Source organism: Atractosteus spatula, chromosome 3, assembly GCF_055471065.1.
Source record: "Atractosteus spatula isolate fAtrSpa1 chromosome 3, fAtrSpa1.hap1, whole genome shotgun sequence".
NCBI lineage: Eukaryota > Metazoa > Chordata > Actinopteri > Semionotiformes > Lepisosteidae > Atractosteus > Atractosteus spatula.
Genome location: NC_142708.1, coordinates 37,421,455 through 37,446,610, shown reverse-complemented (window position 1 = coordinate 37,446,610; position 25,156 = coordinate 37,421,455). Strand labels below are relative to the sequence as shown.

Sequence of the window (25,156 nt, the reverse complement as noted above, 5' to 3'; positions counted from 1 at the left end):
AGAAGGAAAACTTGACTTTAGGTGACTTTAAATTGTCTCCCGACTCTTACAAACTGATAACAAGATAACCATCGGTAATACAGTAGAAATATATCCATTTTTAATTACAATAATTCTGTACTTACCATACTTTTTTTCATTGATAACAAAGCTGCAAACAACTCCATCCATATTTCTGCCAAGCATAAAACCATTTCCTCTCAGCACAACCTCAAATGATTCTGTAAAAGATGGAAATCATAAACAGAAGGAAAGAAAAAAAAATTATGCACACTAACACTAACAAATGTTTGCATTTTACTGTATCACTGAAAATCATATATAGATGCAGCCATTCAAAATACACGGTACAACCCCGTATTGCGTGCAATTATCCACAGTTCGCTGCGTTGTTTCGCAGTACGTGATTGGCTGGGCAAAATGACTAACAGGGTCACTCATGCACCATGTTAGTGAAACGATTTAATCATTTAATCTCTTTACTGTGCATGTTTTAATCCTCTTAATATTGAATATTTATAAGGAATTTTACAACTAAAGGGAAATTTTAGTAGCTGAGCATAAAAAGAAGAGGAGCATAATGCATCTGAAGGTCATAAACGATATTAATTAAGGAACATAAACATATTATGTAAACTGTATATGGCTGGTATTGGTAGCTTAAATAACAAATACACACCAGTATTCTACTTTCTTTCTAAATTTTAAGAATCAAAGTCTTTCATTCGGTTACATACTGGGGTTATTTTGGAAAAGTTTTTACTTGCTCCTTCTGACTATATTAAATTGATAAACTTCATTAAAAGTTATAATGTTTTAACATTTCCTATGAATATTTGCGCTCGTTATCGTAGTAAAAAACGCATACTTTTTAGAATTTGATTTATAGGGAATATAATCTAAAGAAATTAATAACAATATAATTATATTCATATAGCTCAAATTATCACAGTAGCACACTTTTTTTAAAATGTCTGCATCAGTTTAACTCACCCATGATTACGTGTGTGGTGTAATGGCTCAGGCGTGTGCCTTGCAGGCTGGAGGTCAGGGGGTTCGAACCCAGCTGTCACTATGACATTTCTTTTAACAAATAAACATTTCTTTGAACAACTAAAATAGCAAATATTATGGACACTATAAAGTATATAAATTTCAAACTTCTACTGTACTCCCACTACGTCAGCAGCCATGTCACCCTGCAACTTACAATTGGTAACCCACTGAAGCTAAGCAGGTGTGAGCCTGATCAGTACCTGGATGGGAGACCTCCTGGGGAAAAAACTAAGGTTCCTGCTGGAAGAGGTGTTAGTGAGGCCAGCAGGGGGCGCTCACCCTGCAGTCCATGTGGGTTCTAATGCCCCAGTATAGTGACGGGGACACTATACTGTAAACAAGCGCCGTCTTTCGGATGAGACGTAAAACCGAGGTCCTGACTCTCTGTGGTCATTAAAAATCCCAGGGTGTTTCTCAAAAGGAGTAGGGGTGTAACCCCGGTGTCCTGGCCAAATTTCCCATCACTCCTAATAATCCCCCTCTATGAATTGGCTACATTACTTTGTAAACCATGCTAACAGGCTTGTTTTGTGATCTTCCTAAGATTGTTAAGCGCAGTGTCAAAATGTTTCCATATGAAAGGATTCATATGAAAGGCAGTGACGTCACTGTCACCGTCCACATCTGTGATGTGGTTGAGTGTGAATTGTGGTGAACCTCTGACTGGGGAAAAAAAGACCTGCTGATCTGTTCTACGTACCAGGAAGACAACAGAATATGATTTTTTCTATTCAAAACGTGTATTTTAAATCAGGTGGGTAGCTGCGTCAGCATGCGTAGGCTGCAAAGGAACAAGTAATAGGTTTATTCCATGCTGAAAAAAAGAAGAAAGAGAACACAACGTTTCGGCCGTGGAGCCTTCTTATGGAGCCTTCAGGTGCTCACACCTGAAGAAGGCTCCACGGCCGAAACGTTGTGTTCTCTTTCTTCTTTGTGTATTTTAAATGTTTAATTAAGAAGTAAAAACCTTACAGCGTACGCAGATTTCTAAGCTGATCAGGAGGAAGAAAAATCACCAGTGTTCCACACATAAAAAGTGGTTATTAACTATCGTAACCTGTTTTTATAGCTTTTAAAGTCGTGCAATGTCTAAGCAGGAACACATCTCTTACATATCACATATCTTGTTTTTGATTTATTAATTTATTAAGAATTAAAAAAAAATGTTTGCCCAACCTAATTTTAAAGACCTCTACTTGTGAAAGTTTTCACAGCCTGTACATAAAACTGTATACACAATACTGCTGACAGCAGGAACATCGTTATTAATTATTATTAATTTCTTTACATATGCAATTCCATATGATATTCCCTATTAATCAAATTCTAAAAGTATGCTTTTGTTTACTCCAGTATCGAGCGTATTCGCAGAAAAGCTTAAAGCTATCACTTTTCTCACAAAGTACTGTATATAAACGTATAGTAACATAGTCAGAAGGAGCACGTAAAAACGTTTCCGAAATAACCACATGTAAGACTTTGATGCTTAAAATGTTTAGGGAGAAATGGAATACCGGTGTGTATTTTTTCTTTAAACTACCAATACCAGCAATATACAGTTTACATAATATGTTTATGTTCCTAAATTAATATAGTTTATGACCTTCAGATGTGTTATGCTCCTCTTCTTTTTATGCTCAGCTACTAAAAATTCCCTTTAGTGATAAAATTCCATATAAGTTCAGGTGGGTAGCTGCGTCTGCATGCGTAGGCTGCAAAGGAACAAGAAATAGGTTTATTCCATGCTGAAAAAAAGAGAAGAAAAAGAACACAACGTTTCGGCCGTGGAGCCTTCTTCAGGTGTGCAGGTGTGTTGCCCACCTGAAGAAGGCTCCACAGCCGAAACGTTGTGTTCTTTTTCTTCTCTTTTTTTCAGCATGGAATAAACCTATTACAAATTCCATATAAATATTCAATACTAAGTGGATTGAAATGTGCACAGTAAAGAGATTAAATTATTAAATCTTTTCACTACCAACCAACATTTGTCTACCACTACAACATTTATCTTTTAACAATAACAGCAAGTGGTGTTCTTACTATGTATTCTTAGAAAAGGATAAAACGTTACAACTTTTTATGAAGTACACAATATAAGCTTAATAATGTTAGAACAAGCATGTTAAAACCAGAACCCATTAAGTTACCAAGTTAAAGACTTTGATGCATAAAATATTTATGAATAATTAAATTATTTATGATGAACTTGGAAGGTTGTGTACTTTTGTCCAACTGAGCAATCTTGCTTTTATAAAATATATTGACTTTTTAATGTTTAATGATTAACATGCTGTAATACACAGTTTAATATTAAAACTGGAAAAGGCTGTTTGTTGTGAAGCATAGAGATCCAAAAGACCAGGACAGCGATTCAACGAGTTTCGAGTGAGCATGAGCAGTGAAGTATGAGACTACGAGAGCATAGATATCGATGATCAAGTAGCAGTAATAATACACACAGCCAAGTTGGGCCTATTGCAGTCAGTTGCATGTGGTCAATTTAGCATTTTTCAATTGACGACCGTGTTTGTTTTATTATTATCATATTTCTGGGGGGAATTGAATTTTTTTGTGCGCAGTTCAATTTCCTATGTACGCTGATTTCATAACCTGTGCGTGTGCGCACAGCTTAGATGGAACATCGTGTACAACACATTCCTATGAGCACAGTTAGATCCATCCTGAGGAAGAGGTAAGAATACAGGACCACTCAGATTCTAGAGTAGGTTAGCCTCCAAAACTGAACAAAACAAAATTGAATTCTTAAGCCTGAATACAAAATGCTGTACATGGTGCAAACTGAACATAGCTCATCACCCATGTAACACATCTCTGCCATGAAGCATGGTGGTGGCAGCATCATTGTATGGGGAAGTTAGTCAGTGGGGAGCACTTTCAGATTGGAGCGAACAATAAATGGAGCCAAACACAGCCAAACTCTTGAAAAGAAGCAGCTTCAGTTAGCAAAAAGCCTAAGACTAGAGCTAAAATTCATGTTCCAACAATGACCCCAGCCAAAGTGACATTAGAGTGGCTTTAGAACAAGAAAGTTAATATCACTGAGTTGCCCAGCCAAAGCCCAGCCTTAAATCTCATTGTGAACCTGTGGAAGGACTAGAAAATAGTGTTTCATCAATACTCCCAATTCAGCTTGACAGCACAACTGCAAGGAAAAAATTAACTTAAAGTTAACTTCACACTATTCAACATGCATGGTGGTGGGAGTATCATGGTATGGGGCTGCTTTGCTACCTCATGACCCAGATGGCCAGCCATCAAGGTTGAAACCATGAATTTAGCAATGTATGAGCAAATTCTGGAGGAGAATGTCAGGTCCATTCCTTTGTCAGCTGAACCTGAGCTGAAAGTGGGTCATGCAGCAAAAAATGATTCTAAACATATGAAAAGATCTACAACAGAATAACTGAAAAATAAAAAATAAATCACATTCTGGATGGGCTAAATCTAAGAATTGATCTAATAACCATTCAACTATTAAGACAGGATCTCAAGCAAGCTGTTCATGTGAGGAGACCTTCAAATGTTACTGAGTTGAAGTTCTGTAGGGGTGTATTAATAAAAAAAAGAAATAAAATTAATTAAAAAAACAGAAAGACTGAGGTAATCAAGAGTTAAAAGGTTTCTAGTGAGCTATGACTTCAGTAGTCACACAGGTCTCAAGGTTCTGGGAGTACTCCTTGGTACCTCTAGTATGCGACACTAGCGTTCTTGTTTTCCTTATTTATCGTCCATGTACATCTGCTGACTGCCCTGTTGCTTAGCAACACTAGTGATAATGATTTCTCCAACCTGCTTACAATGCTATATATAAGCTAGAAAGACGCACTGTAATTTGAGCTTCACTTGCTATCCCACTAAGTATTTGATAATTGTGTAAACAATGAAGACTCCTTTCTTTGACCGAAATTTGAGTTACTTTTCTGATTCATTAGTTTTGGCGTAGTCGGTAACAGAATTCCAGGAGCGGAGGGAACCCCCGGGCAGCAGAAGCGACAGAAAATAAGGCGCCTAACTAAGAGGTAAGGACTCCTCTTTTGCAAAAAAGTCCCGGAGACTCTCGCCTGCTACTCGGAAGCAACCTGACACTCTCTAGGAATTGTAAGTCAGAGACTGGGAGTCTTGGGTATCCCCTGTCCCAGGGAAGCAACCATTTGGGTTTTAAAGGGAAGCTTATCTTCAGGTCAGAGTGTCGCTGGGAAGAATGATACCATTAGACAAAAAAGCAAAGGGGCAGTAAAACCAACCGGTTTGGGTTGGTATGCAGTTGCGGTAATCCCAGCAGGATGAGCTGGAGTGCAGAAAAACTTGTGGAGAAAAAGCTCAGTGCATGTGAGGAGAAGTTGAAAAACAATTATGGATTATCAGCCGGTGTTTGGTCTGAGCAGGACTGTCAGAAAGTGTATAAGCAGTGGTGTAAGGATAAATAGACAGATATTGGAATAAGTAATGTGTTTATGAAAAGTTACACAGCTGTTAAAAGAGATATATGTAAAGGTAAAACAACATATAGCACATTTATGCTAAAACCAAAACTAATTAAATTATAACTAAAATATTCAGAACTTAAGGGTGTAATACGAAGAAAAAAAAATCTAGATATGTATGTGTGTCTTATTAATTTGTGTGCCAGCATGTGTGTGTGTGAAAGACCTCAATGCGTAACTGTGAGTTTAGGTACAGTAGATGACGGTGCAAGTGTGTTTTAGCTAGCCGGACAGGCTAGACTTAACTAAAGAGACTTGACTAAAGCAAATCAAAAGGCAACTTAAGTGACTAGAAAATATAAGAGTGTCTAAAATGTATAAGTACAAATACCAGCACAGTACAGGTGGACCTAATGACTTGGATAAACATAGAATTTGTATAAAATTAGTTAAAATAAAAGTTGAAATATATGAGGACAGTACAGTCCCACAGTGGTTAGCATTTGTGCTTTGTACTGCTTAGCCTTATGTTCAATTAAAGGGGCGATTCCTCGTCAGTAATTAAACAGATTTATTTAAATGGCTTGAAACCAGATATTGCTAAAATGCTGCAGATTCAAGATCCTGGCTTGGTGAAAAATACCACTATGAAATTTGCAGACCTGGCTAATTCAGCCCAACAGGTTGAGAGGAATATGTACGCTAAGGTGCTAGCAGTTCTAATGGGGTAGGTTCCTCCAAAATTGGAGAAACCTCAGAAATTAAATAAACATGGAACCTGTTATTTTTATGGGAGTGCCACCCCCGTTTACAGATCTTTATTTGATACGGAAGGAAGTGGAGGAGGGAGTGCGACTAGTTGTACAAAAACTCCTAGAACAGGGAATAATTCGGAAGACCCATAGTGCCAGAAACAGCCCAATCTGGCCAGTCAAAAATGTCAGTGGAGTCTGGCGGTTCACAGTGGACTATAAAGTTGCAAACCAATACATTAACTCCCTTGGTCGCCGACCCCTCCACCATATTTCAGCTATTGCAGTGTGATCATGCTGTTTTTTTCTGTCATAGAAATGACAAATGGTTTCTTGTCAGTAACTTTACACCCAGAGGTTCAGGATTGGTTTGCATTTATTGTTGACAAAGAACAGTACACCTGAACCAGGCTACCTCAAGGGTTTCACAACAGCCCAATTGTGTATCACATGGCTCTGAGACCGCACTTACGTGAACTACAGATGCAGCCAATCAAAATGCGTGGTAAAACCCCATACTGCACAAAATTATATAGCACATTATGCCGCAGTACGTTATTGGCTGGCCAAAATGACTGACATTTGGCACTCATGGTGCATTGGTTATTAGTGAAACGATGGCTTCATTTAATCTCTTTACAGTGCATGTTTAAATCTGCTTAATATTGAATATTAATATGGAACTTTACAACTAAAGGGACATTTTAGTAGCTGAGCAGAAAAAGAAGAGGAGCATAATGTGTCTTAAGGTCATAAACGATATTAATTCAGGAATATAAACATATTATGTAAACTTTATATGGCTGGTATTGGTAGTTTAAATAAAAAATACACACCAGTATTCCACTTTCTTCATAAACATTTAAAGCATCAAAGTCTTTCATTCGGTTACATACTGTGGTTATTTTGGGAAAGTTTTTACATGCTCCTTCTGATTTATATACTTCATAAAAAGTTATAATGTTTTAACCTTTTCTATGAATACTTATCTCAGTAAAAAACACAAACTTAATTAATAGGGAATTTAATATGGAATTGCATATCCAAAAGAAATTAATAACGATATAATTATATATATATATTTTAGCTCAAATTATTATAGTAGTACAATTTCTTTGTAAACACTCATTCACCTGCGAATACTTGGAAAGTTTTCACCCGCCCTTTTCAGCTATAGCTTAAGCTGTCAAGCGGCGCATTGGTGTAATGGCTTTGGCACGTGACTCTGCTGGAGGTTGGGGTTTGAACCCAGCTCTCGCCACCAGTTTTCTTTTAACAAACATTTCTTTGAAAAACTAAAATAGTGAATATTATCGACGCTATATTGAATTTCTTTGTATTTCTAAATATCACAACATACTGATATTCGTTTTAGGATCTAAATATATGTATTTATATAGCTGGTAGTATTACTGTAATCCACTTTCTTTGTATACATGTTTTATTTTTAATTTGAATTTATCCATTGTGAATGCGGTATTTCCAAGTAGCCTGTTGGTAGAGCGGGTTTGCCAATAGGGGTTATGTCTAGGCCCGTGGTTCTCAAAATGGTACGCGGAGCACACCCAGGTGGCATGCCAGATGACCCTGGAAATTTGTTGTGTGCACTGAAAAATTGGGACAGGTTTTCATATTTTCTATTTTAATAAAAATGTGTCCAATACGCAGCCTACGTACTACGATACAGCATGCGCTAATACTTGAGTGGACACAAGAGCTACTATGTAATTCTATACCATTGTTTAGGAATGCGTGCATAAGTGGCCAATTGTATATTTTTTTTATTATCTTCAGGAAATAGTAGGTAGGAGAATGTGTGTGGTTTTGGAACACTGGCAATCTTGTGAGCACATGAAAGTGTGATATATAACAGAATATTTAAGGACTATTCTAGGTTAGTTTGAGAAAAATACACAGTGTCTCTGTGTTTCGCTCCCATGCGAGTCCTGAAACGAAAACGGGGAAAAATGTAAGCTTGCGGATTGCTAAAGCAAGTAATCCCCACACTATTTGTGAAGAACTGTGTTCATCGGCAAAAGAGCTGACACATATTATGTGTGGAGAAAAAGCTGCTAAACAGCTCGACATGCTGCCCCCTTCAAAAGACACAGTCACAACAGAATTATTGATATGGCAGATGATGTCAAAAGTACGCTGATAGAGCGCGTTAAGATGAGCAGATGCTTTTCACTGTAATTAGACAAGTCTCTAGATGTCGTTGACTTGGCCAATTTGCTTGTTTATGTTAGATATGAGTTTGAGGGCATGTCCCATGAGGACTTTCTGTTCTGTAAGCCGCTACCAACAGGAACTACAGGAAAGCACATATTTCAGCTTCTGAATGAATTTAACAAAGAGAATGACATCGACTGGATAAAATGTGTCTGAGTTTGTACAGAGGGTGCTAGAGAGATGACAAGCCGACACAGCGGTGTAGTTGCACGAATTAGAGAGGTTGCTCCATATGAAGTGGACACGCTGCAAGATCCACCGGGAGGCCTTGGCCGTCAAGAAAATGCCTGAGGATTTAAAATCTGTTAGACTGTTGTGAATTGTATCAAGGCTCAACCAATGAATTCACATCTGCTCTGCTTGACTAAACAGGCTTACCCCTCTCACTGAAATGGTGCTTTTTTGTTTTTTTTAAATTGTTGTTGTTCCTGTTGTGATTCTGTAGAGCGCTTTGAGAAGCCACCTATAAAGGCGCTGTATCAAATAAAGATTATTATTATTATTATATTTATTATATGAGTGAGTGTGTGTGAGTGCAACGCGCTCATGTTGGTCATTGAGATTTTCTGTGGTTCCTATGAGAACTTGTAGGTGGTACTTGGATGCTTTGGTTTGATCAGGGGTGGTACTTGTTCCAAAAGGTACAGATGCAGCCATTCAAAACGCGTGGGGTATTTCGCGGTGCACCGCAGTGGGTGTGTCGCATCAAAACGCAGTATCACGCGGTGTAACGCCTCATTTGACGTCATGCCGGAAAATATCCGGGATCACCTTGTAAAACCGCCAGGAGGAGCCAATAAAGCTTAACCTCTCATGTACAGCATCTGAGCTTTTAAATTTAAACTGTGTATTACAGCATGTTAATCATCAGTCATTAAAAAGTTGGTATATTTTATGAAAGCAAGATTGCTCAGTTGGGCAAAAGTACACAACCTACCTTTATCATAAATATTTTAATTATGCAGAAATATTTTATGCATCAAAGCCTTTACCGAAGATATTACTAATAGTATTAATAATGAATGACTTTGAACAAGCTATAAAAAGTATTACGCTGGTCCACATTCTTTCTAACCGTCATTTTAAACAAAAATACTTTTATTTTTTTCTTTGACAAACACCACAGCATTTCGTTGATCTAACTAACAAGGACAGGACATTAGCTAGCCAATATGATAAAGGAATAAATGACTTTTTTTTGTTCATTTCTTTAGCACATTTGTACAAGCACTTGGAAACTAATGGGCATAAAAACTCCCTTGCTTTTAACAGAGCATTTCATAATTTCTAACAACGGAAATTATTTAAATTGCAACACTTATCAACCAGAGCTCAAAATATCACAAGGATCCTCAAGAGCACAATAAAGACTATATTAAAAGATAATTGTATCAGATACATGAGAATCCAAGCTTTCTCCCTAAACATTTTAAACACCAAAGTCTTACATGTGGTTGACCTTCCGACCATATTACTGCAATTAATCTGTATTGCTGTTTCAGTGCATGTCACATGACTTGCCTCGGTGGTGTCACGGCTTAAGCGACTGATTTACAGTACTGTATAAGCGTGAAGTCGGGTGTTCAAATCCAGCGATCGCTATGAGTTTTCTTTTAACAGAAACACTTCTTTGAAAAACTAAAATAGCAAATATTATGGACACTACAGTATATTGACATTTTTTATATTTCAAAATAACACATGTTCGTACTATATGTACAGTACACAGCGGTGCCGCAGGTTGAACTGTAGGGCACAAATCCACCTGAGCCCAAAAGCCCAACATACAGATGCAGCCATTCAAAGTACGAGGCACAGACACGTACCGCACGTAATTGGCTACGGCCACGCACATCGTGACGCGCGATGACGCAAAATACCGCGGTACGTGATTGGTTGACCGACAGGGGCACTCGTGGTGCGTTGGTCGGTCGTAGAAAGATTTAAATAATAATAATTATAACTGCTTACACTTATATAGCACTTTTCTGGACACTCCACTCAAAGCGCTTTACAGGTAATGGGGACTCCCCTCCACCACCACCAATGTGCAGCATCCACCTGGATGATGCGACGGCAGCCATCGTGCGCAGGAACGCTCACCACACATCAGCTATCAGTGGGGAGGAGAGCAGTAAATAAGCCAATTCATAGATGGGGATTGGCCGGGGATAAGGGCCAATGGGAAATTTGGCCAGGACGCCGGGGTTACACCCCTACTCTTTTCAAGAAACACCCTGGGTCAGGACCCAAATAGTCAGGACCTCGGTTTTACATCTCATTCAAAGGACAGCACCTGTTTACAGTATAGTGTCCCCGTCACTATACTGGGGCATTAGGACCCACATGGACCGCAGCGTGAGCGCCCCCTGCTGGCCCCACTAACACCGCTTCCAGCAGCAACCTTAGTTTTTCCCAGGAGGTCTCCCATCCAGGTACTGACAAGGCTCACACCTGCTTAGCTTCAGTGGGTTGCCAGTTGTGAGTTGCAGGGTGATATGGCTGCTAAATGTCTTTACTGTGCCCATTTTAGTATTGAATATTTATATGGAATTTTACCACTGAAGGGAAATCTTAGTAGCTGAGCATAAAAAGAATAGGAGCATACTGTAACGCGTGTGAAGGCCATAAATGATATTAATTTTGGAACATAAACATACAGTATATAGCTGGTCTCGGTGCTTTAAAGAAAAAATACACACTAGTATCCCATTTCTCCCTAAACATTTTAAGCATCGAAGTCTTTAACTAACATGTGAAATAGCGTGTAAAAAAGTGGTAGTTTTAAGCTTTTCTGCTAACATAATATGGAATCGCCTATCTAAAGAAATCAATAACGATATAATTATATTCGTGTACTGCCACAGGGCTGTGTAGGGCTGTTTCACCTCTTTTCATGTGACTTCCCCAGTAGCCTGCTGGTTTACGTGCCTGACTACTAACTCACAGGTTGTGTGTTCAAATCTTGCCGGCACTGTGACTTTTCATTTAACAAACATTTCTTTGAAAAAATAGAATAGCAAATACTATGGAGAGTTAATTAACTTTTATATTTCTAAATATCACAACATGATCGAATTTAAGTCATTTTTAATAACAATGAATAGTCACCTTCTTTCCTTCTGACAACTGTCCCTGCTTCTGCTTCCTGCTTCTATCGTGTGTGTGTGTGTGTGGGGGATCCCTTTAGATCTCCCTTCAGATTTAAAAGGTTATTAATCATATCTTCGGTGTCGCATCTTCCCACTGTAGCTGATCTTTTGCTGCCTGGGTAAACTCACAAAGCTTTAGAGAACTTAATATTTCTATTATCGACATATTGTAAATACAACGTTTACATTGGTATTATTAATTTTTCACTTGGGTGTATGGAGGATTGTCAGCTGTCACTGAAAGTAGACCCCCCTCTTAGGCTGCGCAAACGATCTTTTAAATTTTTATAGAGAAATGGAGGCTATACAGTATGCGTTACAATATAAACATTTATATTGATTTAAATCGTGTTTTGATTTAAATCGCAAACGCGTGTTTAATTATATGTGTTTTTTATTCACAGTCAGACAAATGCAACATAAATTGATATGTTTGTCTTCTAAGTATCTTAATAAACTTTCAGCATGGCTTTCTCCCCATTTAGATTTATTTTTCTTGGGATTTTGGGATCAAACGTGGAAAGATTAGATTGTAATCGTTTTTATTTTTTAAATACATTTTAGAAAAGTGTAATCTATTACTAAAAAGCCATACTAAAAAGCTAAAATAGCAATATTAATCTACAGACATATTACAGACATTTACAACAATGACATATTATAGAATATTTACATATAATGTAGACAGAAGGAGCATTATTGGGAGACAGGCTCACTGTTCCTCAGGCTGTGACAGGAGATCACATACTGGGCTGCCAGTTCAACTAAGTACCCTCCTCCCTCTCCCAGTAGGATTGGGACCCGTTGTGATTCTGCCAGGTGTGGGAACTCTGGTACTGGATTTCTGAGTTTAGGGAAGAATGTTTCTCTAATCCCAGAGTATCTGTCACAGTGCAGTAGGAAGTGCACCTCTCTGTATTTCTCCCCACTGGCAGTGGTAGCACAGTCTCTCTCTCTCGCCCTCCCCCCCCCTCTCTCTCAATTCAATTCAAGGTGCTTTATTAGCAGGGCTCGTCATGTGTCTCTCTCTGGTCGGGGCATGGGAGAGCTTGCTGGCAGGTGGTGACGGAAAGAAATAAAATAAAGGCAGCTTTAACTCTGCAAGTCACACACCAATACTCCATTTCTCCCTAAACATTTTAAGCACCAAAGTCTTTCATGTGTTTTTCATCACTCTCTACGGGAGTGCTGGCTGTGACGAATTAAACCGGTTTCACAGGTATTTTCAACATGTTGTGATATTTAGAAATATGAAAGTTAATTAATTGTCCATTTCTATATTTATGTCTTTATTTAGTGGTTTCATTAGTGACAAAGGCTAAACTTTCTTGGAAAAATGTCTTTGCTGTCTTGCTGATAGGTTAAGCTTTCGAAACTCAGCCCCAAAGTCATGTGACTGATTTTTCGCCCTGTTTCGTTGGTTAAATGCAATGATCACAAGCACCACCATGGTAACTGGGATGTGTAGTTTTTAATTCAGTTTGAATTAAAACTGTACGTACTGTCTTCATATTTGGCCAGGGCTTTAAAGAGAGGGCGCACCAAAAATATTCAGTGCCGTCGTCTCCACTTTAAAGGTATCTCCGTGCTGGAAGAATTTTACCTCGGAACGTTTGCCCAGCGTACATAGGCACATGCCGGAATTTTGACTTCACTGTGTAATGAAGAAATTTTAAAGACTGCTTAGCGTAGATAAAAAAGCTTGGATTCCCATGGACAGTATCTTATACACATATCTTTTTCTGTTGTCTTTGTTGATCTCTTGAGGATCCTTGTGATATTTTGAGCTTTGAATGACTTTTGAATGATAAAAGTGTCGCAGTTTAAATAATTTTCGTTGTTAGAAATTATGAAACGCTCTGTCAAAAGCAAGGGAGTTTTTATATCTGTTATAGTAAAAGAAAATGCCCGACGAACTAGGGATTGAACAGTTTTTCAGTGCTTGTACAATCGATGGAAATGTTCAAATAAATGTGCTAAAGAAATAAACAAAAAAGTTATTCCTTTATCATATTGGCTAGCTAATGTCCCATCCTTGTTAGTTAGATCAACGAAATGCTGTGGTGGGTGTTACTTTTTGTCGATGAAAAAATAAAGTCTTTTCATTTAAAATGACGGTTGCAAATAGTGTGGACCTGCACACGGCTGGGCAGCTTGTTCCCCCCTCCCGCTGAAGACTCGACCACTTGAAAATACCTGTGAAACCGGTTTAATTCGTCACAGCCAGCACTCCCGTAGAGAGTGATGAAAAACACATGAAAGACTTTGGTGCTTAAAATGTTTAGGGAGAAATGGAGTATTGGTGTGTGACTTGCAGAGTTAAAGCTGCCTTTATTTTATTTCTTTCCGTCACCACCTGCCAGCAAGCTCTCCCATGCCCCGACCAGAGAGAGACACATGACGAGCCCTGCTAATAAAGCACCTTGAATTGAATTGAGAGAGAGGGGGGGGGAGGGCGAGAGAGAGAGACTGTGCTACCACTGCCAGTGGGGAGAAATACAGAGAGGTGCACTTCCTACTGCACTGTGACAGATACTCTGGGATTAGAGAAACATTCTTCCCTAAACTCAGAAATCCAGTACCAGAGTTCCCACACCTGGCAGAATCACAACGGGTCCCAATCCTACTGGGAGAGGGAGGAGGGTACTTAGTTGAACTGGCAGCCCAGTATGTGATCTCCTGTCACAGCCTGAGGAACAGTGAGCCTGTCTCCCAATAATGCTCCTTCTGTCTACATTATATGTAAATATTCTATAATATGTCATTGTTGTAAATGTCTGTAATATGTCTGTAGATTAATATTGCTATTTTAGCTTTTTAGTATGGCTTTTTAGTATAGATTACACTTTTCTAAAATGTATTTAAAAAATAAAAACGATTACAATCTAATCTTTCCACGTTTGATCCCAAAATCCCAAGAAAAATAAATCTAAATGGGGAGAAAGCCATGCTGAAAGTTTATTAAGATACTTAGAAGACAAACATATCAATTTATGTTGCATTTGTCTGACTGTGAATAAAAAAACACATATAATTAAACACGCGTTTGCGATTTAAATCAAAACACGATTTAAATCAATATAAATGTTTATATTGTAACGCATACTGTATAGCCTCCATTTCTCTATAAAAATTTAAAAGATCTACTCTCAGTGACAGCTGACAATCCTCTATACACCCAAGTGAAAAATTAATAATACCAATGTAAACGTTGTATTTACAATTTGTTGATAATAGAAATGTTAAGTTCTCTAAAGCTTTGTGATAATTTACCCAGGCAGCAAAAGATCAGATACAGTGGGAAGATGCGACACCGAAGATATGATTAATAACCTTTTAAATCTGAAGGGAGATCTAAAGGGATCCCCCCCCACACACACACAATAGAAGCAGGAAGCAGAAGCAGGGACAGTTGTCAGAAGGAAAGAAGGTGACTATTCGTTGTTATTAAAAAGGACTTAAATTCGATCATGTTGTGATATTTAGAAATATAAAAGTCAATTAATTGTCCATAATATTGCTATTCTATTTTTTCAAAGAAATTTTTGTTAAAAGAAAAGTCATGGTGCCGGCTGGATTTGAACACACAACCTGTGAGTTACCAGTCAGGCACGTAAACCAGCAGGCTACTGGGGAAGTCACATGAAAAGAGGTGAAACAGCCCTACACAGCCCTGTCGCAGTACACGAATATAATTATATCGTTATTAATTTCTTTAGATATGCGATTCCATATTATATTAGCAGAAAAGCTTAAAACTACCACTTTTTTACACGCTATTTCACATGCTAGTTAAAGACTTCGATGCTTAAAAGGTTTAGGGTGAAATGGAATGGTGTGTATTTTTTCTTTAAAGTACCGATTCCTGGAAATCTGACTGGCTGACACCCTTCTGAAGTGGTTCCATAATATCTGGTATACGGATAAGAAAGCGTAGATACAAAAGCTTGGATTCTCATGTATCTGATACAAGTATCTTTTAATACAGTCTTTGCTGTGCTCTTGAGGATCCTTGTGATATTTTGAGCTCTGGTTGAATGATAAGTGTCGCAGTTTAAATAATTTTCGTAGTTAGACATTATGAAACGCTCTGTTAAAAGCAAGGGAGTTTTCATGTCCGTTACAGTAAAACAAAATGCCTGACAAAGTAGGGCTTGGACAGATTCCAAGTGCTTGTACAAATGTGCTAAAGAAATTAGCAAAAAAAGTCATTCCTTTATTGTATTGGCTAGCTAATGTCCTGTCCTCGTTAGTTAGATCAACGAAATGCTGTGGTGTTTGTCAAAGAAAAAAATAAAAGTATTTTCGTTTAAAATGACGGTTAGAAAACTTTACAGGATAACAACTGATGAAACAACAGTGGCTGGGGGTTTAAAATTCCTGTGAAACCGGTTTGTTTACAAACAATGTACTGTAGACACAGAGACTCAGTAGCAATAGCAATTAGCAATACAGTAGCAAAATATCAATATTATGGACACTCAATTTACTTTTTTAAAAAAAAAACTTTTTTTTGACAGCTGGTGCAGCACCCCACCGTGCAAGCCCGCCAGCATTATATTCTCATGTACGGGTAGAATATGTTCATTGTCTTCCAATGGAAGACGGGTTCGTTACGCCGAAATCGGGAGACATTAGAAGCTTGCCACACCCGGACTGTTACACCAACGCATTAGCAAGTTAAAGCTATTCCATTGAGGAGCCGGGCTCGATAATTGTTTTGTTCCTTGATTTTCTGATCTGCAAGGCCATTTGGCTGCAGCGAATGTGAATTCTGTCTGGCATTGCCAGATTGTGAAAAACTAAAAGTATTTTAATCAAGATGGGGGGTAAGGGAGTCGTCTCTATGACACTCTCCCTTATAAAATTAATGTGAAACAAAACAAAAACTAAAAATAAGATACAATCTACAGACATTCACAACATAAACATATCTTAAAACATTTACATATATTGTTAAATTATTACTTTAAATATATACTTTAAGTTACTGAAACAGCCAGTTAATAAAATCGTTGCAATTTTGTTCTTGTTTGGAGGTGGGGATATTCTGACAACAACTGATTTAAAGACAATCTGTCAAAGTGCAATGAAATACAATAATTACGCTGGGTAAACGTTCCGAGGTCAAATTCTTCCATGACAGGGGTACCTTTAAAGCGCAGACGACGGCACCGAAAAATTTTGGCGCGCCCTCTCTTTAAAGACCTTGCAAAATACGAAGTCAGTACTTACAGTTATAATTTAAACTGAATTAAAAACTACTCCTATTTGGCATTTTAGTTATGGAGGCGGAAAGACGCCCCCCCCCCCCCATCTCTGGGTGCCTGAGTTGTCGCCATCTTTAACCATTCCATGTCCGAGTCGCAGTAGGTAGAGACACGTTCGAAAAAAGTTCATCCCAGCTACAATACATATATATTTTTGTGGTAAGAGGGAGCAAAACATCAGTATTTACTGCTAGTAATTAGTGTACGATCTATAGTTGAAATCTGAGCCTAAATATAAAGTTAAAATCTGGACAGACAAAGCAATGTAAGAAATGCACACACAGAAATATACAGAAAATAAATCCGTTCTGACATCTCAAATCAGTTTCGATCAAGGCCTCCAAAACGAACAAGAAAAAGAGCATTTTCAGAGAGCAATTACGCTGTATTTATGTAGAATAAGTGATTAGATTTATGAGCAATCTAATTTTTTATTTGTTTAAAATGCTATATAAAATAAAGTTTATTATTAATTTGCTGGACAGAGTGGTGAACATTATTATGCAGAAGACAAAGATAACGATTTATGTTAAAAGACATTTAATTAAACACGGGTTTGCGATTTAAATGGAAATGGGGGTGACGGGAACTCTTAATCTAAATAAAAATAAAATAAATAAAACAGGTTTGGATAGTTAATAACCACTTTTTATGCGCGAAACACGGGTGATTTTTCTTCCTCCTACTCAGCTTAGAAATCTGTGTACGCTGTAAGGCTTTTACTTCTTAATTAAACTTTTAAAATACGCGTTTCGAATAGAAACAACATATGTTGTTGACTTCCTGGTGTGTAGAGCAGATCAGCTTGTCTTTTTTCCCCAATCAGAGGGGTGTCAGATGGTGTCAGCCAATCACCATTCTGAAGCCCTACCGTAATCTCTGGTATAGGGAGACCCCAGAATGCTGTCCCATAGTTTAGATAGATAGATGATAGATACTTTATTGATCCCATGATAATTTTAGGAAATTATGAAATGCTCGGTTAAAAGCGAGGGAGATTGTCTGTTATAGTGGACATAAAAACAAGAGTTTGCTGCGGCGTTATTGGAGACCGAAATTTAACAAAAAATCGCTGACATTATATCCTAGAAGACACAGACCGGCGCCAGACCGGGAGAATGCCTGCAGCGTAAAAGAAAACGCAGACGAACTAGGGACTGGACAGTTTCCAGGTGCTTGTACAATCGATGGAAATGTTCAAATAAATGTGCAAAAGAAATAAACAAAAAAATCATTTATTTCTTTATCATATTGGCTAGCTAATGTCCTCTCTTTGCTAGTTAGTGGCTGTGTTTCTGTGTTGGGTAGCAACGGGTGACTATATTCTCAGGCGGAAGATGTAAACAGCTTAATTTTTGTGTTAAATAATTTTTTTTTAATTAAAATTAATTCTATACAGCAATCGCATATTTGGGTACCATTTCATAAAACTTTCATGCTTAAAATGTTTAGGGAGAAATGGAAGACTGGTGTGTATTTTTTCTTTAAACTACTAAGACCAGCCATACACAGTACAGTTTACATACAGTAATATGTTTATGTTCCTAAGTTAATATCGTTTATGACCTTCAGATGCGTTATGCTCCTCTTCTTTTTATGCTCAGCTACTAAAATTTCCCTTTAGTGGTAAAATTTCATATAAATATTCAATACTTAGCTGATTAAAATGTGCACAGTAAAGTGATTAAATGATTAAATCTTTTCACTACCGACCAATGCACCACGAGTGCCCCTGTCGGTCATTTTGGCCAGCCAATCACTTACCGCGGTGCACTGTGGTGGCTTGTGGGTAGTTCCGTGCGGTACGGGTTTGTACCGTGCATTTTGAATGGTTGCATCTGTATGAGAACCACTGGTCTAGGAGATCCGGGTTCAGTACCTGCGTAGGGCACAAGTTTTTCTTCTAACAAATACTTTTTAAAAATAAAATAGTAAATATTATGTACACTATATTAACATGTTTTAGTTTTTTATATATTATTACATATTCAATGTTAAGTTATATTAATAATTAAATAAAAACATGAATTAGCAAACAAATATCAAAGCGGTATTAAAAATAACACTGAAACTATAATTATGTGTCTGGTTGTTATTAATAGTATTAATTTAATAATAATTTCAAGTTTCTTGTATCTTTTTCTGAGTAATTGTTTTCTTCAGTTTTTATAAGCTGGATTATTAAAATGTCTATTTATGAGACACGATGTTTCAGATGTCAATAACTTTGTAAACAAATGACACAGAGCCTGCAACCTACAGGTTTAAAGATTGCGATTTGTGAAAAATTTAACAGCTTTCATTTAAACAATGCCTTGTACCTGGTTGAATAAACCTTATTCAAACGTTAGTTTGAATAAAGCGGATCCCAGGTGCAAGTGACTTCATAACGTGAGAAGGCATTATGCTATCAGTTTATGCATCAGTTGAAGCTTTCTGATGTCTCATAAAAACATAAAAATGTAACATAATATTGTGTGGCATGATGGGCACCTGATTCTTTTAATTTTAAAGAAAATCAAAAATAAGAAACAATTACCTGTCTGCCTAAAACAGACATTGCATGATTTTAAAACCCATAAAAAACAGGTTTAGTTAAAAACACTGAATCCATGAAAAATGGGTGATTTTTCTTGTGATCAGCTTATAATCTTAGTGTAAGCTGTAATTATAAAAAAAATAATTAAACATTTTAAACACTTTAATTTTGTAAATGCAACACACATTTTGTACAAATACAGTACAATCACATCCTCCTGTCTTCATGTGGTGTGAAGCAAATTAGCAGGTAATGTAAGAATGTAAATCATTTCTTTTAACTTCAATCATTTAATTATTATTAAACATAGCTTTGTCACCAGTTCATTTTATATTTGAAACTATAAATAAACAAAGTGGGGCTTATTTTACTTTCTAATGACATTACACATGGAAAGATTATACATTTTAATAGTTTTTAATTTAAAAAAATACATTTTAGAAGTTTCATCTACACAAATATCACAAACTATTTTCAATTGTATTTCTGAATGTTATGTCACAGTTCAATATTTATATACATCTAAATTAACTCAGGCGTCAGTGCATAAACTGTTAGTAATCAATAATTAGTATTAAAATTTGCACTGTGATGAATTGTTACACTTCCACATCTTGTAAAAAGATTTATTTGCAAGATTGTGTTCAAACATACGTTAAATCTATCAAAAAATAAGTAAAATACCAACTTATAAAATAAAAAATGAAAGTAAAATATAATTTAAAATTAAACCAGGGTTCACTTTTTTTCTATCACTCCCTACTCTCTCTCACCAGCTGTAATTCAGACTCAAAATGGTTAAAAATGGGAACACGTCAGGCAGGCAGAGGGAAGGGGGAGGGGGAGGCATGTGCGATATACAGAGCTGAAAACGTTTAGTGCCGTCTTCTCCGTTTTAAAGGTACACTCGTTGTGGAAGAATTTTCACCTCGAACATTTACCCACCAGCTAACACACAGAAGCAAACTGAATGCAAAATGTACTTGTAAGAATAGCGATTACAAACATTAAAAAAACATACTTGCTTTATACTGTTATACTGTACAGTGTATTAAAACCCTTTGGCCACTACACTGTGAGTAACACTGCCTACTAAACCTCTTTCCCACAATTTCATGGGGGCAAGGTCATGAAGCTGATTCGCAGGAAAATCATAATCCGGCCCCCTTCCCCTCCCTGCCGGGTCTCACCTCCCCCTGTTACAAAGCCTTATGGTTTCAAAGTACGTGTGAAATATCTTTTCTTACTCCAGTTATTAATCCAATCTATTTTTACTCATCCAGCTATGTTAAAAATATAGCCAGAAGGATCGCTGTTAAGGTTAAATTCCAAGCTGAAAAGACAAGACTCAACGTGTCTTCAGTTTACAGCTTGTCCATGGTCATTCATTATTAATATTGTAATGAATGGCAGGCATACAGATGGTACAAGCCGGTTGCAGTGCAGTGATAGTATAGTCCTCTACTCCCTTGCGCATAACAGGGATGTTGTCTGTCTGGGCTGAAGAAGGTCTTTTGTAGCTCAGCTGGCAAAACCTCTGTTGAGCGACATAGGAGACCCGGGTTTGAGCCCATGTGTTGAATGGTCAACCGGGACAGGTGTAGCGAGAGCACAAGCCCAAGAACCCAAAGACGTTACAATATTTTTAATAATATATTACATATTGCATTTAAATAGGAATGTTTTTACGAATATAATAAGAGGCGATACACAACGTGTAAATATAACTCTTTTCCCTCCTTTAACTTAAAGAATTCCATGAATTCCATGAAGAAATCTAAATCACGAAATCATCACTTATATTAATTCATCCAGATACACACACTCATGCCGTACTCAACAACAAGCTATAATAGTGGATTGTTTTTATATATTTGGCTATGTAAAAAAAGAAATTCGTTGATCGGGCTTTGAACTGCCTGGGTGCAGCGCACTACATGACAGTCCATTGCCTATTACCACTATAAGGACAATAATATTTAAAAAAAAACATCAAATGTTTCCAAAATGTCCCCTTGTGATATTTTAGCTCCTTAGTTACACGACTCCATATTAATATAACTATCAAGAGGTATTAGGTCAGCACAACTTTTATGAAATTCAAGTATTTTAAACATTTAATTAAAAAGTAAAAATCTTATAGTGTACACAAAGATTCTAAGCTGATCACAAGGAAGAAAAATGACCCATTTGTTGCATATAAAAAGTGTTTTTTAACTATCTAAGTCATGCAACGTTTGAGTTACGTCATTGTATCTTATTTTTTATTTAGTTTTTTAAAAAAATCATTTGCCCATCGTGTTGATAAACTGTTCCCCGATCACTGGCAATTGTAAAAAATAATCCTTCCCACCTCCCTCATTTAATTTAATGATTTCCGTAAGAAATCCTTAAACACAAACCCATCACATATAATAATTCATCGAGCTGGTTTCCTGTTGAATGACATTGATGGACCAGGTTCAATTCCAGGCGGTGTCATGTAGTGCACTGCACTCAGGCGGTTCAAAGCCCGATCAAAGAATATATGCTATAATTGGATCGTAGTGTTGCATATATATTCCTGATAATTCTGAATACATTGCTGACCTATCTCAACACATTTATGATGAGGGACAAAAATACTGCAATTATAATCCTGATGATTGTGGTATCTCCACATGGCTCAAGTCTGTGTTTGGGTCCTGGGGAGGTACACCTATTTGTTTGTGGGACTTACCTTATTTGTTATTGTTATTCTAGTTATATGCTGTATTAAGTCTGTGCTTACTCGCTTCTGTACTAAAGTTACTGCCTCTATAATGGCATTACGCCCAAGGAATTTTGGGGAGGAGCTCAAAACCTTTCTAGGACCTGGTCAAAAGAAAGAAGTTGCCTTCAGTTTATATGTGTGGAAGAAAATGATTGGTATGGCACACAATATGTTCTATGGGGGACCAAGGTAATAATTAACAGAGTTAGAAAGTTTCTAGGGAGATACAAGGTTTCCAGTTCAGTAGTCACATGGCCCTCAAGGTTCTGGGAGTACTCCTTGGTACCTCTGGTATGTGACACTAGCATTCTTGTTTTCCTTATTTCTCATCCTTGTACTTCTGCTGACCGCTCTGTTGCTTAGCAACACTAGTGATAATGATTTCCCCAACCTGCTTACAATGCTATATATATAAGCTAGAAAGACCCACTGTAATTTAAGCTTCATTTGCTATCCCACTAAGTGTTTGCTCCTTGAGTACACGATAAAGACTCCTTTGTTTTGACAGAACCTGAGTTAAGTTTCTGAATCAACAGAGACAGATAAACACATAAATGAAATGTATAGTTGAAGTAATTACTGCTCAAGGAGGTACTACCAGTTATCTAAAAGATTACACTCTTTTTCAGGTGAACATATTTAGTTTGTTCATTCTGTTGATTAAATAGATTTAATTCAAATGCTGTTGATTAAAACTTTCATGAAAACCGAATTTAATTTTAGGTCTAAAATGAGATAACAGATCAACCTAAAGGATTCACAAACAAGGTTGCCCCAAGGCACTATACAAAAATAAATGTAATTAAATTGACTTATTCTTGGCACTGTAGTTGGGCACTTCATTTACTTATTTAGTTTTGTAATATAATATTAATATTTGTAATATTGTAAATAGGTCTGAACATAAGTAGGCAAAACAATTTTGAAGCCAGCAGAATTAAACTAACATCACATACATTTTTCTCTTTTATTAAGCAACTTAGTACTTTTTAGTACTGTACATTTGGATAAGTCTTAAAGGGATGAAAAACAAAAAGGGTTAAATCAAGGAAATCGTCCAAAGTTTGATGTGTACTATTAATATTAAATACTTTTATGACCAGTATTCTAAACAATTTGTTACATAAAACAGGCAGCACACCTAAGTGGGCAAACAGTGAATAAGTAAATTAAAGCAAATGCATGGACACTTCTTTCATTTTATGTGCTCAGATAATTTCCTTCAACACAGAGAATGATGGGGTAGTCAGCCCAATTTTTTTAATGGGACACACTCCATTTCTCTGTGTGAAAAAATGGCTACATTGAAATACTATGTACTTTACTAACCTGCAGGGAAAGAGAAAGGCATAAGGACACAGCTGTCACAAACAGGCTGTAACATACATTACATTTGTTCTTAGAGCTCCCTAAAGAACATCTAATTCAACTTTAAACGCTGGACAGACGGAGCCTCATTTACCTTTGAGGAGTTAAGGGAGGATGTAAGGAGCTGCACTTGAAGGAACCATGTTCTAAAAGTAGCAGAGGGCTGCCATGTACTCTAACCACACAAATACAGATGTAGCCATTCAGAATGCGTGTTAAAGCCCCATAACACATTACAGGGGCTGTGCTTTAACACGGCATGTGATTCAGTGGCCAAAGATGATCGATAAGTGGCACTTAGTGCATTAGATGGTAGTGAAATGACTGCTTCATTTAATCTCTCTAATGTGCATGTTTAAATCTGATTAATATGGAATTTTACAGATAAATGGAAGTTTTGGTAGCTGAGCATAAAAATAACAGGAGCAGAATGTCTCTGAATGTCAAATATGACATTAATATTGGAACAAATAAAGATTAATTCCATGCTGAAAAGATAAGAAAGGAAACAACGTTTTGGCTGTGTAGCCTTCTTCAGGTGTGAGAAGTTTAATTTAGGAATATAAACATATTATATATACTGTATATGGCTGGTAGTGGTTGGTAGCTAAAATAAAACAAAATAAACATTTTATGCATTAAAATCTTTCACTAGGTCACTAACTGTGGTTATTTTGGAAAGGTTTTGACATGCTCGTTCTGACTATATTAAGTTTATATACTTTATAAAAAGCTGTTTTAACCTTTTCTATGAATACTTGTCGTTATTGCAGTAAAAACGTGTACATTTTAGAATTCGCTTAATAAGGAATATAATATGGAATCAAACAACTAAAGAAATTAATACCGATATTATTAGGGATCTAAATATAATTTATTTATATAGCTGGTAGTATTACCATATTCCGCTTTCTTTGTAAACATCTGCATCAATTTCTCTGACTCATTCATTTGCGATTTCTTTAGAAACATTTTGACCTATCCCTTTCAAAAATGTTGCTGAGTGGTACTTTGGTACAATGGATTTTGTGCGTGGTTCTTAACCCGGAGGTCAGGGTTCAATTCCTGCTTCAGGTAGAAGTTTTTCTTTTAACAAAGACTCCTTTTTTAAAAATAAAATAGTAAATATTATGTGCACTATATTGACTTATTACTTTTTATATATCACATTGTGTTCTATATAAAAAAATAATAAAAACATGAATGAGCAAATGTGAATACCATCAACAGTAAGAATAAAAACCAGTTCAACTCGTTTAATTCAATTAAATTCAAAATACTTTATTCATTCCAGTGGCCCAATTTAACACAAGTCTTTACAAAAAGCTTTGAAAGGAAATTGTATTGTTGCAAATGGGGGGATACGAAAATGGTGAAAATAAGGATTTAACCAAGCAGTTTAGGCAATATGTTAGATAATTATTCATAACCCCCAACTTGTACGTGATTACTAGCAATATACTCGAGCGGCTGGTGTAATTAGAGGCATGTGAATTCTTTGTTGTCTGGCACAACTTTGGTGAGAGGAGTAATAATCCAGGCACACTTGATTAAACAAATATTCATTAAATGACGAGACACAGACTACAC

At 36.8% G+C, this 25,156-nt stretch overlaps 1 protein-coding gene across 1 annotated transcript in view; it reads right to left on the bottom strand.

The window, feature by feature from the left end:
• antxr2a (ANTXR cell adhesion molecule 2a) overlaps positions 1-25,156 on the bottom strand; it is a 234,761-nt gene that overhangs the window by 152,853 nt on the left and 56,752 nt on the right. Inside the window, exon 9 of the mRNA XM_088911903.1 lies at positions 126-221. Coding sequence (XP_088768029.1) covers positions 126-221 — 96 coding nt within the window. The remainder of the gene's footprint in view (positions 1-125; positions 222-25,156) is intronic.